This window comes from Corvus moneduloides, chromosome 2, assembly GCF_009650955.1.
Source record: "Corvus moneduloides isolate bCorMon1 chromosome 2, bCorMon1.pri, whole genome shotgun sequence".
Lineage (NCBI taxonomy): Eukaryota > Metazoa > Chordata > Aves > Passeriformes > Corvidae > Corvus > Corvus moneduloides.
Genome location: NC_045477.1, coordinates 47,231,713 through 47,249,167, shown reverse-complemented (window position 1 = coordinate 47,249,167; position 17,455 = coordinate 47,231,713). Strand labels below are relative to the sequence as shown.

The 17,455-nt window shown below is 40.1% G+C and overlaps 1 protein-coding gene across 3 annotated transcripts in view; it reads left to right on the top strand.

The window, feature by feature from the left end:
• The window catches only part of SPATA13 (spermatogenesis associated 13), a 169,481-nt gene that overhangs the window by 10,296 nt on the left and 141,730 nt on the right, over positions 1 to 17,455 (top strand). The window contains exon 2 of one of the 3 annotated variants that reach the window (XM_032099437.1): positions 2,384 to 2,419. In XM_032099437.1, the coding sequence (XP_031955328.1) occupies positions 2,393 to 2,419 (27 nt within the window). In that variant the 5' untranslated portion in view covers positions 2,384 to 2,392. Of the gene's footprint in view, positions 1 to 2,383; positions 2,420 to 14,432; positions 14,659 to 17,455 lie in introns of those variants that run through there. The other 2 variants (XM_032099442.1, XM_032099436.1) reach the window with 2 other exon arrangements.

Genomic DNA, 17,455 nt, shown 5'->3' with positions numbered 1-17,455 from the left:
GTTCCTAGCTGTCCTTTTCCTTGAAAAGTACTTACTCAATTTCACTAAAGTCAGTGCAATGATTCGTGCTCTTGGTTTTGCTTGGAGATTTAGAACTGACAAGGGGCTTATGTGCTTGAGAGTTCCTAAGTATTTTTTAGCTTTATCAATTAGAGTTGCCTTTATAAACAGTCTTGTTTATATCCTTGAACCATTGCAAACTACAACATTGCATTACAAATACAAAGCATCAATGGTTCAAAAAAATGGTGTATGCCAACTGAAATTACTGAGAACACACTTCTGCTCTGAGTCTTGTTTCAGTACCTTTATTTTTAGTTAAACACCAGAAAGTAGCTTGTATGTAGACCTGATATGGCAGCTGGGAGGATGCAGAGCAGAGAGCATCAAGTCTGGCTTGTGGTGAATTAGCCTTAATTATTCAAACTCATGAGTGGCTTAACAAAAACCAATCATTGCTTTCTCTCTTCTTCCTTCTGGCCTCCCTTAGCTTTGCTGGTTCCATTGTTTATTGGTGTCTGTTACAGTCCAGTCTGCTTGTGACTGGTACAGATAAGCTGGGCTGCTGGATCACAGGCAGGGAGCCATAGATAGGGGATGAAGAACAGCTCTGCTATTGTCCCTTTACTAGAAATTAATTATAGTGATACCAAAGAATAAAAACCGTTCATCAGGCCAGTGATCTATGTGATAGCTTTAACCTAAAGAAGATTCAGCAATTACAGTGAAATTACAATTTCTGATTGAGATCAGCTGTATTTATAATTCTAAACCTTGTGTAAAGTTTGTCTAGTCTTTAATGGTGTTAATGTCAAAATTATTAAAACTGCAAAAATAAAGTGGCAGACTAGCTAAGATCCTATACTGTATTCAATGAGCCTTTCCCTGAACTGCAGAAGCTGTATTTAGAAGCATCAGATGATTTTCATGCTTCCTCCATTAAAGCTTGAAGGTATATTCCATATTCTTAGGTTATTTTCTTAATTTTCACTATTGGGATAAAAATCGACATTAATTTGCATAGTGCTGAGTTAAAGCCTGGAGATAAAAATCCTGCTGTGGTTCTTCAGTATGCACAAGTGCAAAGCTGAGAGGCGCTGTTCATAACTCAGTGTTTATTGGTCTGATGGCAACATCTGTACCAGTGAATGGAATGGGACAAGACTCCCTCTCTCAGGGCATTCCTGCAACTGAGTTCTCCAGCCCCCTTCCCAAGCCTGGGCACCTCCATCCACAGTGCTTATCAGGCATTATTTGCTGTCTCCACTTGGTGTGGTGAAAGTGGGAGCTGATTTAGGCCAAAATCGCGCCCTTTAATTTGCTGGTGCTGTGCATGCCAGTGCAGTTTTGAAGATGTTTTAATCAGAGAGTTAAAAGGTAAGCTTCTTGCACAGAAGAGAAGGAAGAAGAAAATGATAAATGTAAATATTTTAGATGATTTTTGGAATGGGGAAAATACTATTGTTAATGCATTCATCTAGTCTCATAATAAATGCCAGCATTTTAATTTATTATCAGATGCAGCAAAGAAACTGTCAGTGTAGTGAACAGCTACACACTATCAAATGTTATTCACTGAGATGTAGTTTAATTCTTCATGGCTTTTTGAGTTGGAAGTTAAAGAACAGGTAATGTAATCGTTTTGCAAAAATCCACTTTACCGGCCTTTTTTCATTTTTTCTTCCTTTTCTAAAAAACACCGCAACCCCCCAAGTCATCCTGCATCAATGGATATGAATATGAAATAGTTGAATGGATGACCTAAGCTCGCACAATGAAGATACCATTTTAAACGGCCTAGATAATTTGGCATCTTTATTTGTTGAGAATCTGACCTAACACAAATTGTATCTTAGATCCAGGCAAACTAGGGTACAATTGCTGGAACTTCAAGCGTGTGACATTTGTCTAATCCATGATGAAAACGTCAGTAACTGATCTCAGCAATATTGTTTTACCCATTGTATGCTGACTTCAGCATTCGAATATGGGACCTATTCAGGCATTGATGCTTACAGATTGTAGCTCATTGATTTTCAAGCCTCCTACTCTTCAGAAAAACGTTCTTAAAATGTGAAATAATCTTTCTGGATAAGTATTAAATAATCTGATTTCTTGTGCCTTCTAAAGCAAACCTTGACAAAGAAAAATCAGTCACTGGCAGCAGATGGGATGATATGTCTAATATAGCTCTGCTTTCTCTTTTTTCTGTGATTAAGTTGTATGTAGACCTCTTGAATGTAGAGTTTTCCATATAAAAAGCTGCTATTAAGGCCATGAAGAGATTTTCAGGGATTAGCAAGTGCTGCCTGCAACTTTCTGCATTATTTAATACACTGTCCCTATTTCAGTACATTGACTAGTTTCTTTTGTCTCTTTCCAGAGTTTCCCCATGAAAGCCTTCAGTACTCCCGACTTGGTAAGAAGAGTCATTTTTTTCCCATGTGATACTTATCCTATTGATTTTAACAGAAATGCACTTTCATTGAGCTTGCAGATATGCAGAATGTGTCTCAAGAGCAGTGAATTTTCTCAGTCTTGGCATCTTCATTCTTAAGAGCCTTTTCAAAATGTAAATTAGAGACCAAGCCTACAGAATCAGAAATTTTAGAGCACATGCTAATTGCAGAAATCTGAGATGGTTGCTCTGAATGGTAGGTTGTCAGTCAGGCTTGCATTAATGTGAGCTCTGAGGATTTGTATTGCTAGCTTAGAGTAACTCAAGAGGAAGCACAAATCTTTTCTCTCACAGGGATGGCAGAGCTAACTCCCAACTCTATCCACTTGCCCCTGAAGCTATTTTAATTATTGTGATCTTGTTAGCATAATTCAACAACTTTAAAAATTAATTCAATGCAGGTCAGTTAGAAACTGAAATGGTGTTTCTCACACTGCAAAATTACAGCGTTACACAGAGATCTAAACTACTGGGAAGCTATGGGGCAATCCAAGTGTTTTTAGGCTTTTTTGGATTACAGGATTTTTGAATCAATAAACTCTCATTTAAACTAATTGACAAACTAACCAACACCTCAAAATCCTGCAGCTAGTGTTTGCTTTTAAGCTGTAGGGTTATAAATAAATACATTCATATGAAGATGTGGGGGATGTTTCCTGAGCAAGTAGTAACTCTTCAGTTAAAGAAAGTTCGTCTTTTAGATAGATTAAATATGTTCAGAGCACTGCATTTGAAACAGTAATTTTTTGGAGTTCACTAGAAGGGAAAATGTGGTCTGATAGAAGAGTAAATGAGTTGAGAGATGTGGTGCTGTAGTCGATGCTTCCAACAGGCACGGAAATCACTCAGCAGAGGTCATTGTATTTCTGTCTTACGGTGTGGTTCAAGAAACCCAGGATGTCATGTCCTTGCTCTGACAGGAGTGTCTGAAGGATTCTTTGTCTGTCCTGCAGGTGGAAGCAGCAGGAGCCGTGATACTGCAGGGCTGGCGCTTGCTGCGGCAGTTCAGCATTCTCACAGACCAGTTCACGCACCAAACTCACAGCCTTGCTTGCAAGTTTTCAAGGCTGACTTGTTGGTCTTGAATATATTGCTTTATTATCATGAAAAGGAGGTTTCAAAAACTGTGTATTGACATATAGTCAAACAGGATATTCTTACCAGCTGATGGCAGACTGGAGAGTTGTAGTGCAGCTGATTTGCCTTTGCAAAGAAATGGAGGTGTGAAAATTTCTGGGGAAGTCACAATAGTGGGCAACAGCAGGGGAGATTCCAGGACTGATTCAGAGCAGGCTACAGACTGCCAAAATGCTCTCAGCATCCTTGCCATGGTCTTTGAAGAATTACAAAACTAGGAACAAGATAAATCGGTCTGATTTGAATCATACAGGGAATGGCTCAAGCAGGTTTGGGAATTCTGCTCTCTGTCTCTGTAGAATTATAATAAACCTTTCTATTAAATTTCTTGCTTAAGCCTGCCTCTTGTAATAAAGATAAAGAACACAGTGGTTGGTAGCACAACAGACATCATATGTGTGTAATGATGACTTAAAGAAGCTCTGGGAAACAGTACAAAATATCTACTGATGGAGGGAAGAAGGGGATGTCTCTGACATCCAGCAGATGTACTAAATAGTTTCACTGTCTTGTGCTGGAAACAAATGTACCAGGAATGTCTTCACAGAGTTAGGCTCTGTGACAGGAGTTCTTCACCAGCTCAGTAACTTTCTTTGTGTAAGACTGCAGAGTAAGGTCTTCCAAAACTAATTTGGCCAAACTGTAAGCCATATGAGTTTTGTGTTTATTGTGTCTTGCCCTGCCTGAATCTTCTGAGTACCAGCATGTGATTTTACTTCATCAGAGTGGTGGTACATGCAAGATTTTGTGCCCTGGAGTGAGAGCTGGGAAAGGTACTAATGTATGTGGAATTGCACAGTACAGGAGAAAGAGAGATCTAGAGATGACTGCTATGCACAGTCGGTGAGAGCAAATGTAACAGCAGCGGAGAGTATCAGAGGATCTTTAATGTGGTGAGTGTATTACGTTTTTGCCTTGTGAGACTGTCACTGCCAGCTGAGCTGCACAGTGGGGATGAAAATAGCACATGTATGAACATTTGGTGCAGCTGTATTTAGGACATCATCTTTTAAGTCAAACCCTGTCTTCTTGTATCTAGTAAGAGCAGTTATGCAACCACTGCAGGAATGGCAAGAGACACAAGACAGGAAATGTTTCTGATGAGGATAAAAAGTGAATTGAGCTGGCAGACAGGAGCTCTTCTGGCTTATAAGAAAAGTGGAAGAGGAGATCCTTCCAGAGTCATGCTGGTGCTGAAAAATGCGTGCAGGAGAGAAAAATGAGAAGCTGAAAGAAACAGGAAGAGAAACAGGGAGAAGGATGAGACACAAGGCAAATTAGCTGGGGGTGTAAATGAAGCCTGGAGAGATGGCCCAGTGTACATTAGCAAAAAATAGCACAGGAAAGGTGAAGCAGGATGGAAGAAATTTGGGTTGGACTGGGCTGAGAAATGAGCAGGAAATTAGAAATAAGATTTAACGTGGCTTGCATGTTGCTCTTGTTTATGTGAGTATATGGGCAGTGAACTCTTCCACAACAGTTACTATCATATTACACAGCAATAAATGCTATCCCACCTACACATTTCCTATCTGTTGCTAACACAGAGGACACTGTACACACCTTTGACCAAAAGCCACAGCAGGTCTTGCAGATAATCACCTCAATTTTCCATTTCCAGGTATTGATTGTCCAGAGAGGACAGTAGAGTTGAAACTATAATGATTGGACTTTTCATTCCCAGTCTTTGTAGTTTTGGGGGTAGCTCAGGCTACTGCAGGCACTTCACCATTTCCAACAAACTGGTTTTACACTAGGGATGGTCAATAACTTGCTACCAGAATCATTTATACTTGCATCCCTGTCTCAAAATTTGTAGTAGTTTAGGGACTGATGCAACCACTCAGGTTCTTTTTTTCAGCCTGTAAGTAACAAAGACAACTCTCTTTTGCTGATCAAATTCCTCCCAGGAACTTTTGGACAACCATGAGAGAGATTTCTTCTCTGTGTAAATATTTAAGCAGTTCTTCATTTACCTGTTCATGTATGTTTGTTGTACATTTTTAGTGGTACATTTTTATCCATGTACTAACTATGCACCCGAACTCTAATGTTTTCTGGGCTGTTACCCTTATCGTACTTACACTTTAATGGATGAGATAAGCTGCACTAAAGGTATCTTGTGTAAACTTCTGATAGTTCTTTGATGGCCTACAGACATGTTGATCATTAGTCCATTACCTATGTACTTATCCCTTAATAATCCCAAGCCATTCAGTTGCACAGTTTTGGTAATTCTAAATACAAGCTTCCTGTGCCTAATGCCTGCTTTAACCTTGCTGTAATAAACAATTGTAAACCCCAGATTAGGCATTGAGCTGGGACCAGGCCATAGTCATATGCCAGGGGCCAGTGCAACTGAAGAGGTAGTGTGTTAGGTTATGTTATCCTTTTTCAACTTAATGGCTACAAAGTAGTGTATTTGGAGTGCCTTACTTTATGTTATTTTGTGCGTGCAGGAGACAAAATTTCCTTTTAGAACAACACATTGATGCTCTGAATCACTGAGAATGTCATTTGCTGAAAGTTCTCTTCCACAAGCCAAGAAGGGCACAGATCCAAACTGATGCTAAGCACTCTGTAGAATTTCTTAAAATGTAATTCATCATTTGTAGTAAACTTCAGAAAAAGGTACTTCTCACGTACTCATACCTTCTTGCTAACTTGTCAAGGAGCCCAGTCTAAATCACAGAAATAATTCAGCCCTTATAATACATTTTAAATGTTACCAGGTTTTAGCAAACTACACAAAAAATTTTTAGTTCATTTCTTTTTTAAAGGAATTTAGAACAATTAATGTGTTTTTGACTGAAAAATGTTTCCAGAAACCCTTTTCTACCAGTGACAGTGGAAAAGGGGATGTTAGAACAAGCAGGATAAAAACCTTTTCCAAAGTAATAGAAATTATTTGCTCAAATAAGAGTTAACATTTCTGTTGATTATAGTTCAGCTGATATGAAATAAATGCGCTCTGACATATTAATTCTCCATAGGGTCACAGTCATCTTTCTAACACATACACTGTCATTTACTTAAAATCAGTTCAGCTGCTAGTGGCGTTATTAACCTTCTAGGAACATTACATCAGATGTCTGGTTTCAGACTAGAGCTGTTCAGACACACAGGTTCCCTCTTGCACGTGCTGTGGAGGGAAGGAATAAAGCCTTGCAGGCAAGGAACTGAGCTGAGCAGTGGGAGGTGTCTGGGTTCACCTCCTATAGCTGCTACAGACTTCCTCTATGGCCACAGGCAAGTCGTTCTGTCAAAAAGCACAAGCACACACCTCACCAAATCCTTTTCCCCCAGTGGGTCTCTCTCCCTTCAGTAACATCGACACCATAGCGCATGGATCTTTTTTTGGATATGCACAAACAGGAGACTTTCTGCTCAGTCTGTTGAAGCTCATGGCCTTGAGTTAAACATCATAGCACCACAGCAGAAAGGCATTTTACAAGAAAGAATCCTGACCTCTAAAAAGGTTTCAGAAAGAAGTGGGAGAGAAACACAAAGTTGCTAAGTGGCTTCTTATAGCTCCTCTACCAGGTCAGCAGTAGGGAGAGGAACAAAACCCTGGTCTGTGATGCCTGCTGTTACTGATCTCAATCTAACAGCCTTCCAGTTGATGTATGGCTTGTTCCCTCTCTTTTGAATTGTCACACACGTTTGGTTTTTATCTAGATGACTGGTTTTGTAAGATCTTTTTAAACAGAATTTTACTTTTTGCACCTGCTCTCTGGTGTGCCTTTGGTGGACAGACAAGGAAATTCAGTATAGGAGAAAAGTGCTGTGGTGGCTTTATAGTGGGAAATCAGACTTCATAAATATAGCATGGTACCAGAGTGCATGAAAAAGAATTATTTGGTTAGTTAAACGTACCTTATTTCCAAAAGTCACTTGATATTTTCCTGTCTTACCAGAAGATGTTTAAGGAAGAAAGTGGTTAAATAACAGATAAGGAATCAAAGAGTTATGAATAAATGGTCAGTTTTCATGATACAGAGGTAACTATAATCTGGATTTATTAGCTGATGGATCAGACAATTATTATGGCAGTGACACTAATTAAACGTCTCTCAATGACAAATTAAAAGGAATAGGGTGTCCCATTGGGGACAATGAAACCCAGTGATCTCAGGCTTGACCACCATTCTTGGGATAGTTTGGAATAGTAAGGAGAGAGCAAATAATCTCTCACCTTGCCAAAGAAATGGCCTGTTGAATGGCCCTTTAGCTCCAGACCTCTGGGTCATTAGATGTGCACTGGGATAGAGAAGTGTCTCTATGAGAAAAATGAGCTCAACTCATTTTTCTCTTTAGGCTGGAAATGAATAAACAGAGGGAGGGTGTGACAGTAATATATGGAGTTATGAATGTCATGTGGAGGTGGAATAGACAATCATGATTTAGTGTCCAATGAAATTATCAGGTATACAGACAAGAACATAAGCAAGGCTGAGTACTTTATTATACAGTCTCATAATTCAATTATAGAACTAGTTATTACAGAGACACTGTAGCACCCACAAATGTCAATCGCTTTAAGAGTAAGTAGACAAGTCAGAAGAAGGTCCATCCAATATTCCTAAATACAAATGCACTTTGGCTTTGGAAGTCCTTGTGCAAAGATTGCTGAAATCTGAAGTAATCAGTAAAAAACTATGGTAAACGTGCCCATATCTTTACTTTTACCAAAGCACCCAGCAATGGCTGCCCTAAAAATATAAAGGCTGGCTAGGCAGACCTTCGGTTTGAACTCCAGTGTCTGTTTCTGTGTTCTTATGGTTACTGCAGACTCAAGCCTTTGGTATTCTAGTTGGTTTTGGTTTTGGTTTTATGTGTTTATTCACTGAAGGCTGCTGGAGACAGGGATTTCTCTTGCACTATGGGTGTGCAGTCTCTAATGGAGTGGGATGGGTCCTTGGTTGTTCCCCAGGGCCTGATATGCTACTTTCATACACATTGTAATTAAAGTTAGGTAAGAGCCAATTGAAAATGTGCACAGTAAACAGAGAATCTAGTTTGACATGCTCATCCCACAGCTAAAGTTCTGCAGTTACTTCCGTGGGAACCTGGCACATTTTTTCCTTCTTCTAACTCTCCCACTTTCACAAGGCTCTCACTTAGAGCCACACAGTTCTTCACTGTCCACAAAAGTAAGTGCTGACTAAAGTAAGTACTGACTAGCACAAAGCACTCTGCCTGCAAGCTTTTTCCTTCAAAACTTCCCTCATGTGTCTTCCAGTATACCAGAGATACAAACCTCACACGTGCCATCGAGGAAGGGAGAGGATACTTCCTGGCATGGAACCGTTCCCTGGCTGTCCCAGAGATTTGAATCACTTGGTTGTAGAGCATCAGCAGTCAGCTCCAAACCAATTTTTCCCCAGCATTCTGAGTAGTGTCCAGACCAAATATCAAGCTAAAAAATAATCACTTTTTAATGTGTGAGATTAGGTTTCCTTTGGTAACTCAGTGATGGTACCAATCAGGATATTTTCTAAAATTCACAAGGACATCAATGAGGGCTGTTGACTAGAAAGATACACAGATTAGAAATATTGATTTTATTGGTTAGATTCTGATTTTTGGGTTTTCTTTTTGCCGTTAGTACTGGGTTTTACTATACATATATATCTGGGCAAAAATAGATTGGCTTCACTTTAGTTTATATTGTGTTTGCTGTGAATAAACACTGGATTATAAATATTTTACATGAAATTGTATTAAAAGATATGTGTTGTAGCTTTAAAGTTCATTTAAACACCCGTCTTATTCATTACTTTTGTAAAATCTTGGATTTTGCCAAGTATAAAATTTGGCTAAAGAGTGGGCAGATGGTAACTCAGTTATATTTTTGAATAATGTTGATTTAACTGGAAGGTCTGCTTGGTGCTTCACTTAAGGAGAATCTAAGGCAACAGGGGTCTACCTGAATGGAGTTATCAAGAGTACCCTGCTGGAGGTGGGATGTGAAAGATCTTCTCTGACAGCAACCATGAATGTCTCACCAGATAAGCCTTAAAAGGACCATCAGAGAGGAAATACATTGTAGCACCATGCCAGTGACTTTTGTTAATTAAGAACAATGCACCGTTTAGACCCAAGGCTGGGGACTGCTGCTTTGAGCTCCCAAGGGAATGTTTTGTTTGTAGAGCTGGGGAATGATGCAGTGTTACTGAGACTGGCTGGGACAGGATGCAATCCTTGCAAATGCTCTCTGGTTGTTACTCTTTAAGAGGTGTGTCTAAAAGAAGATAGTATATGTCTTAACCCTGGACATTCTGAAGGGGAAAAGAAAACAATGAAAAGCTCTTGAGCATCTCAAAGTCTGTTGATCAGAGATTTTGCAATGCATTCTTCCCTCTTGAAGGTGGTGTCCTTGAGCACATGCACATTCCTACTGCTAGCAGATTCCTATTGCTAGAGCAAGTCTGGGATCAAATCCCTCTCTTTAAATTTGATCATTGGTTCAAAATCAGAACCACTGGCTCTGAGATGTGCTTTGCCAAATACTTCGTTAGGGGCTTCTCTTAAACTTGCTGGGCCAGTAGCCCAGATTTGTGACTTCTGCCAGTTTGCATTCAATCGCTTTTCTTCATGTTTCCTTAGTTACCATATAAAACAAAATTTGCAGCAATATTGTGGTGGAATGGGAGGAAAGGAGGATTTCCTAGAACCTTTGTCTCCTTTATGACAGTAATGGAGGATATAGTTGGCATGACATATTTCTTGAATCATAACTTCAATGTTTGTTTTACTCATGGCATAATTTCTAGCTGTTGCTGATACGTATGATTTACTGAATGAACTGTGCATTGATCCTGCATTACCGTGAGCTGACTGTAATGAAGCGATTTCTTTCAGACCACCAGAAGGAGCTATTGAATTCAAAAAGCCTTTCCTTCAAAGTAGGAACTCCTAGTACAGCAGGGCAACCCGTAGGATAACAGAGCAGGCACACTGTCTTCCTTGGAAATCAAGCCAAGGAGCAGATTCTCATTTAGGGTCTGCATCTTTTTCTGATCCACTGTACTGAAGAATCAAAACTGATTTTACAGGGTTTAAGATCCAAAGAGATGAGAAATCTATTGAGGCAGGTTTACCCACACATTTTTCCAGAGGGAGTGTGGAACCTGCTGTTTTCCATTAGGTCACAGCTCAGAGATGTTAGGCTAACAGGCCTGAAAAACGCTGGAGAGTTAATGGCAATGTCCATAAGGATAAACAAAACCCGAAGTTTTTCTTATCCATGCTGACTGGCAATCAAAATGCACTGGCCACAGGTTAAGTGTCTTCTGAGGTGATATGAAGATGTGCCACTATTTACTGTGTCTCATGATCAGATTCATAAAATGAGGCATGAGATTTATAGCCCACCTTCTATGAGTTTGCCCTTTATATTTGACCAAAACCACTTACACTAATAGAAAAAATATTATTTTGCTTTGGCCTGTCTTCCATTTACACCTTTTTCTGTCTGACAGCAGCCTGAAAGTTTGTGATGATTGTTTGAGGGTGGTGCATTCTGCGTGTCTGTGTGTGTAGCTTTGAATGAATATTTAAATTAATGCTTAATTAATGCTTAATTAATAAAATGCCATTTGTCACTAAGCTTCAAGTTGGAATGCACTATACAATTTGGTAAGTCAGTGTTTCCAGCATATTAAAAGAATATTTGTTTTAAACACTTGTATTATGCATGTCTTTGGATTGACACATGGTAAAAATGTGTCTGAGGAATAACTTTTTCTAAAGACCTGCAGGCAGTGGTTGAGGCTGACTGATCTCAGCACTGGCTTTTATTTATGTTGACTTTCTTACTTTATAATGTACTTGTTCTCAAGACGCTCTGCTAGTACTCAGGCATAAGTCTGGGTGTGTACGTAGAATAAATCAAATATTGCTCTGGGAAGCTTACAGTGCAAATGGTAACTAGACATGAAAAATATACATAATAAAGTAACAGGAGAGAAAGGAGCAGTGAGGAACTGAAGGATAGTGGTGTGGAAAGCAAGAAAAGGTCTATTGACTGGACAGAATATATGTATTTTGGAGGTTTCATATGTTGGGCTTGCTCTTTGTTTTTTGTGCCTTGATAATGTCCAGTAGCTTTTTTCAGACATGATGATCTTGTGTTAGATACTATGCTGTGCAAAGGTGGAAATTGAAGGTTGTTCCCATCATACAGATTTAATCTGTATGATTGAGATCTAGGAAAAGACAGTTGGAAAATGATTACAAAGAATGGGTACTATAGGCAATGAGTTTTGTGTCAAAAACTCTTTATAAATTTATAAATGCTTTTGCTTTTTTTTTTTGTAGCAGTATCTCACAGAGATGTCTTCTTCCAAAAACAGTTTAACATGCCCTGTGTTCTTTTTCTTGGGAAGTGGGAACTAGTTAGATTCAGCTATGCATCTGTAATGACCTTGTACCCTGACTATTGACATTTTCTGGAGTTATGGGGCTGTTGCTTTGATTAAAATGAGAAACAACCACCAATCTGTGCTCAGCAGCACAGTGGGCACTAGGACCATATCAGCCAAAAAACCACATGTTGTCATGCTATGGATTTTCATCCCCAGAGCTCTCTGTCATTGTGGCACAAACTACCAGAGGACCTGTCTCACCCTGAGCCTGACTTTCTGCAACAGCTATATCTCATAGAAACAACAGCATCATTAGCACTCAGAAGACAGTTTCCAGTCTTGGAAATATATCTTTTCTCACAAAGAAAACTTTCTCCTTTAAATTCTCCATAAACCTGTATTTAAAGAAAAAAAAATAGCTTCTACTAAATTAGAGCAAGAAGACACTTCATGTTATTTTGCCTCTCTGACATCAAACTGGTGCTTAAATAATCCTTAAAGAACCTAAATAGACAAGTAAATGAAGGGAGACAGTAAGAAGTCATTTGCGGAAAGAAACAACTTTCACTGTGCACGAGTTTCTTTAGAAATACACAAATATGTTACTATCAGTATATTATTTAGAGGAAGATTAATCTTATTTTATCTTAATGAAAATAACAAGGCTCCCTTATGACCTAATCACAGGAAACAGATGACTTCTGTCTGTCCAGTTAAACCTGGCTGAAGTGGCAGCATACATTGTTCTGTCCTTTTAAAATGTGCATCAGATTTCTATGCCTATGTATGTCCCTACAAAATTCTACTTTTCTGTCTTATTCAGAAGTTGAGGATAATTGGACACTGGCTGGTTGGTTTGTTGGACTTCTTGGAAAGGATCCTGGTACTGGGAGTTGAGCTACGGGATTGCTTTGTTAGGATTTCAAATAATGGTTATGTGATGTGGCTTTTGTACCCTCTATACACTGAGGGCTTAATTTTTGCCAGTGCAGGCAATAATGTGCAGGAATCCAGCTACATGCTGTCATCTACAGGTTTGGAGCATTCCTTAGCTCTTGCACAGTGCTTGGCTTCTTCTGGCCACAGGACTTAGATTATTGGAATAAATGAATTTTTACCGCATCAGATTGTCAATATACTTACGACTCCCCTTGGTGAGTCTAATCCATCCAATGTCAGTGCAACTTTTGTATGAGAAGGTATTTGTTGGCAAGAATAAAGGGTTCATAGTCTGGCCTCTTTCCAGTATTGCAAATTTGTTACTCATGGTGCAGTTACTGACTAGTAGAAGGAAATATATTCAGGACATTTTGATGGCCTCCTCATTCAGTAGCAAGCATCTGTCTAGAGTCACAAACCAAACCCACAGAGCAAGTAGGAGAAAGTCAATGCATCTTTGAACTCGGTCTCAACACTCAGTATAAGTTTTCAGTATTAACCTCAAGTCACGTCAGCGTTCTGAAATGTCAGTACATACACTCCCTCCTTCAAGCAGTGCTGAGAAAGAGGCAGTTTCAGAGGCAGTTGGTCCCACCTATGTTGCTCTATTGGCAGGGGAGAAAATTAGGTGACTAATGAACTAGAGACCTATTTTTGAAAAGATAAATACACATAAGAGACAAGTTACCCAAACTAAGTCTGTTCTTTACATGATGGTGCTATGATGTGATGGTGTCAGTGAGAGCCGAGTGCCTCTGCTGTGCCTATGAGGGAAGTGTCTCCCTTGTGTAGCATCTCCCAAGTCCTGTAGCACAGTCAATGCATGCAAACACTCTTAATTGTGGCTATTATATGTAGTTTCCATTTTCCTTTCTTCTCTTGGATTTTCCTTTTCATGAGGGTAAATCTGCCTCAAGATGTGGAAAATGTACTCTGAAGCAGGCTGAGGATCATAAGGTCGTAGCTTTCCTGTCCTGTCCTGTCCTGTCCCTTTGACCTTTTTGTCCTAGTCTTCAGATTAGACCATCTGTGAATCTTGTTATCTAGTACTGTGCAGAACAGAGTGTGTGACTGATCTCTTGGCACAGCCAGTGTGTTGCCTTGGTGGGTTGTGTGGGATGAAAAAAGCACAATACATGCCTTTTCTGTCTGAGACTTGTTTATCTGCATGACATCCAGGCCGCTCTGGGAGAGCTCTCCCCTTGGTGATTGCTGGCAATCAAAAACAAATCAAATCAAGGCAAAGTTAGAGAAATTCTCCTATACAAAGAGCTGTTCTAAAACAAAGCTGCATTTTTGTGGTGCATTGTCCTGGCTCTGTGTGAGTCCTGTAAAGAGACAAAGGCGAGCAGGAAGGAAATCTCAGCTGCTTAGTAAATGCCCTAATTTGATTTATTTACTGCTCCCTTCCCCCACTCAAACTGTTCTGCTAACCTGTTAGTCCCAACTCAGACAAGTAAGACCTGCTAATCTGATTAGTCCTGACACACAGGAGCAAGGCTGCTGGGAAAAGCTGGACCCTTACAGCTGTTTCAGGCTTCAGCTTCGATCACAATGTTATGGGTTAGCTGAATGTATACTGCAGTGTGACAGAAGCCCGCAGCATGCACACAAGTGAGCAGTGTGACCGTCACTGAAGAATTCTACCCTGGGTCTGAGGCCACTGGAATACAAACCATGTTTCGTGTCACCTTCAATGTAGTGACAGAGAAAGTTACCTTCACCTTGGCAGCCTGCCCCTCGGCCACATGGAAGGTAAGCTCAGATATGCATAAAGTAAAAAAGGTTGATGGCACCATAAAATGTGCTTCTGAGCATTTTTCCCAACCTTAGGCCATGCTTGAGAAGTTTTAAGGGGAGCAATAATGTTTTAAGGGAATTGCACTGCAATGCAGCATATGCACAACTGCTTGGAATTAGGCTAAATGGATCTCATTCTGGAGAACAGCTTACTTGTTGCCTTTTAAAGCTGTTCTCATTTGACTTTAAAAATAGCCAAATTCATAGTAATTTTCCTTATTCTGGTCTGGAAATACCACTTACTTATATTAACAGCAAGTCTAGTGAGATATATAAACATAAGCTACTCATTTCTGTAAGGAAGGGACACTGTTTTGAGGGGAGCTTTCAAGATTCTTGAGGAGAGCTTTCAAGATAATTTAGGGATTCCAAGGATTTGTGAAATATGTACCATGCTATGCTAAGTTAGAACACAATGCATCTCTATAATGAGAGACTAAAATTAAAAAATACCCCTTAGATGCATGATAATACTCAATGCATGACAATAATTTGGCAGAAGTCAGAAATGCTTTGCACATCAGCTCCTTCTCCCATCCCTCAGTTCAGTTCAGATCTTCACTTCCTTGAAACAAATGTTCCCACCTTGTTTTGAAGAGACTAGCATTGCCAGGATGAGATGGGAACAGGTTCCTTCCCTTCCCTTCCCTTCCCTTCCCTTCCCTTCCCTTCCCTTCCCTTCCCTTCCCTTCCCTTCCCTTCCCTTCCCTTCCCTTCCCTTCCCTTCCCTTCCCTTCCCTTCCCTTCCCTTCCCTTCCCTTCCCTTCCCTTCCCTTCCCTTCCCTTCCCTTCTTTGATATGTGCAATGCACAAACATAAATAAATATTTAAAAGTAAAAGCTAAAAGAAGCTGTAGTACAGTGAAGTTCATAAAATGTAGTACATTTATTGATGAACTAAATAAAAAACATGTAAGAAAGTGGGCACAATTATATGAAAAAACAAGACGGGATGCCAAGCCAGCAGACGAGATGGCTTTGCAGTAGCGCTTACATAAGTAATGCAAAGTTAATTTAGAGAAAGCTTTGTGGAGGGAGTATGTATGTTTTATCAGCCAGCTATTACAGCTGGAAAAAATCTGACGTGGTTTCAGATGCACAAGCCTTCCATTTTGACAGTAGGAGGCTAATGAAAGACTGTTTCCCCAACCTTACTTTGCTTATGTCCTTGTGTCAGCCAGAACAGCACTGGTATTGCAAGTTAATTTAAATCCTTTGAAACTGAAAGAGGTCACATCCTCCTGCTGTAGGAGGTAGGACAGAGATGTCTACTTTCAGAATGCTAAGTCTTTTTCTTCAAGAGTAAATGGCCCAGTCCACAGATAATGCTAAGATGTTCTGCCTTTCCACATAGCACAGCATGACCAGCAGATGAATCTTGCATGGTGTGGTGGGACCAGGATGTGGTGGCAGCTCTGTAGAAGGTGTCTTGGTTCTGGGAGGAACAGAGCAAGTTCTGTCCCAAATTGTTATCTTTCTACCCTGTGCTATGCAGTGTTTGTTTCTCTTAGAAATTAATTTCTGATTAGAAATATTGGTGAAAAGTTTATTTAAATTATCTGTAATTTGGCCTATTTAAATTATCTGTAAAATATTAATTTCTATGATATTTTAATGAAAAAAAGACAGTACTCCTGCTCCAGACGTTTCAGTCTGTAGGGCATAAGCCCCACTGTTTTTGCAGTACATTGTTTTGTAAAAAGTAGTTTAATTAGAAGTGGGGGAGGTTATGGACACGGGACAGCTAGAGGGAAGTGACAGCTGAAAAGGGCTCAAGTTGACAAGTGCAAAAAGCTCAGAGCTGAACATGGCTATTCACACAGGCACCAATGCCTGAAAGTCAAAGGAAGAAGGATCACTACTATAAACTATGAGCATCTTTATTATGAAGCCTGGAGGAGGGGACTGGGCTGCTCTTTCTCACCTCTTTGTGTCAGTCTGCCTCTGCTTATTTCCCTGCTCCTTAGAGAATGGGCTGCTGGTACTTCCTGATCTGTTTTCAGGTGTGTAGCTGGTCAGCAGAGCAGAGGGCTGAGTAATCTGGGATGTGCGTGGGCTATAAAAATCAGACTGCAGTTGGTATCAGCTAGGCCAGAATCCCTCTTCAAAGGGCTTTTCAGGTTTCGCTCACTTGAATTACTGTTGCATTTTCAATCAGTTGCTGCTAACATTTGGGGAGTCCTGTCTTGTGCCTCTTTGTCTCCTGTACCTGGCTTTAAGAGCGGATAAAAAGATCCTGCAGCTATTGATACACTACAAACTCCTACCACTCATTTCCTAACCTGTGAACAGAAAACATGCTGCTTAGATAAATGCAATTCAAATTCACAGGGTACCAGCAGATTTAGTTACAGAATGTATTCACTTAGGGAGGCTTAGCTATGCTTGAATCCAATTGATTTACTACTGGTGATTCGGCTTTGTTGAATCCCATCTGAACTGTATGGGGGAAAGCAGCAAAAACTGCTGGTTTGTGGCTTTCTATTCAAGGCCAGGAAATTCACTCGATGGGGATCAGCCTAACTCAGGGCTTTCTTGCCAATTGATGCTGCACTTTATCTCCCTGACATGGACAGATAAATGAGCTGGGGGAGGCATTGCAGTCGGTTGGAGCCCAAGCTGAACGCGCATTGTTGCCAACTTTGGAAAGCTGCACAATGGCCCTGTCTCCCCAGCAGTTACAGCCGTTGGGGCAGGGACCTGTCGCCTGGAAGGCTGCTAAGAAATAATGATGTAAACTCCTCCCTAAGGAT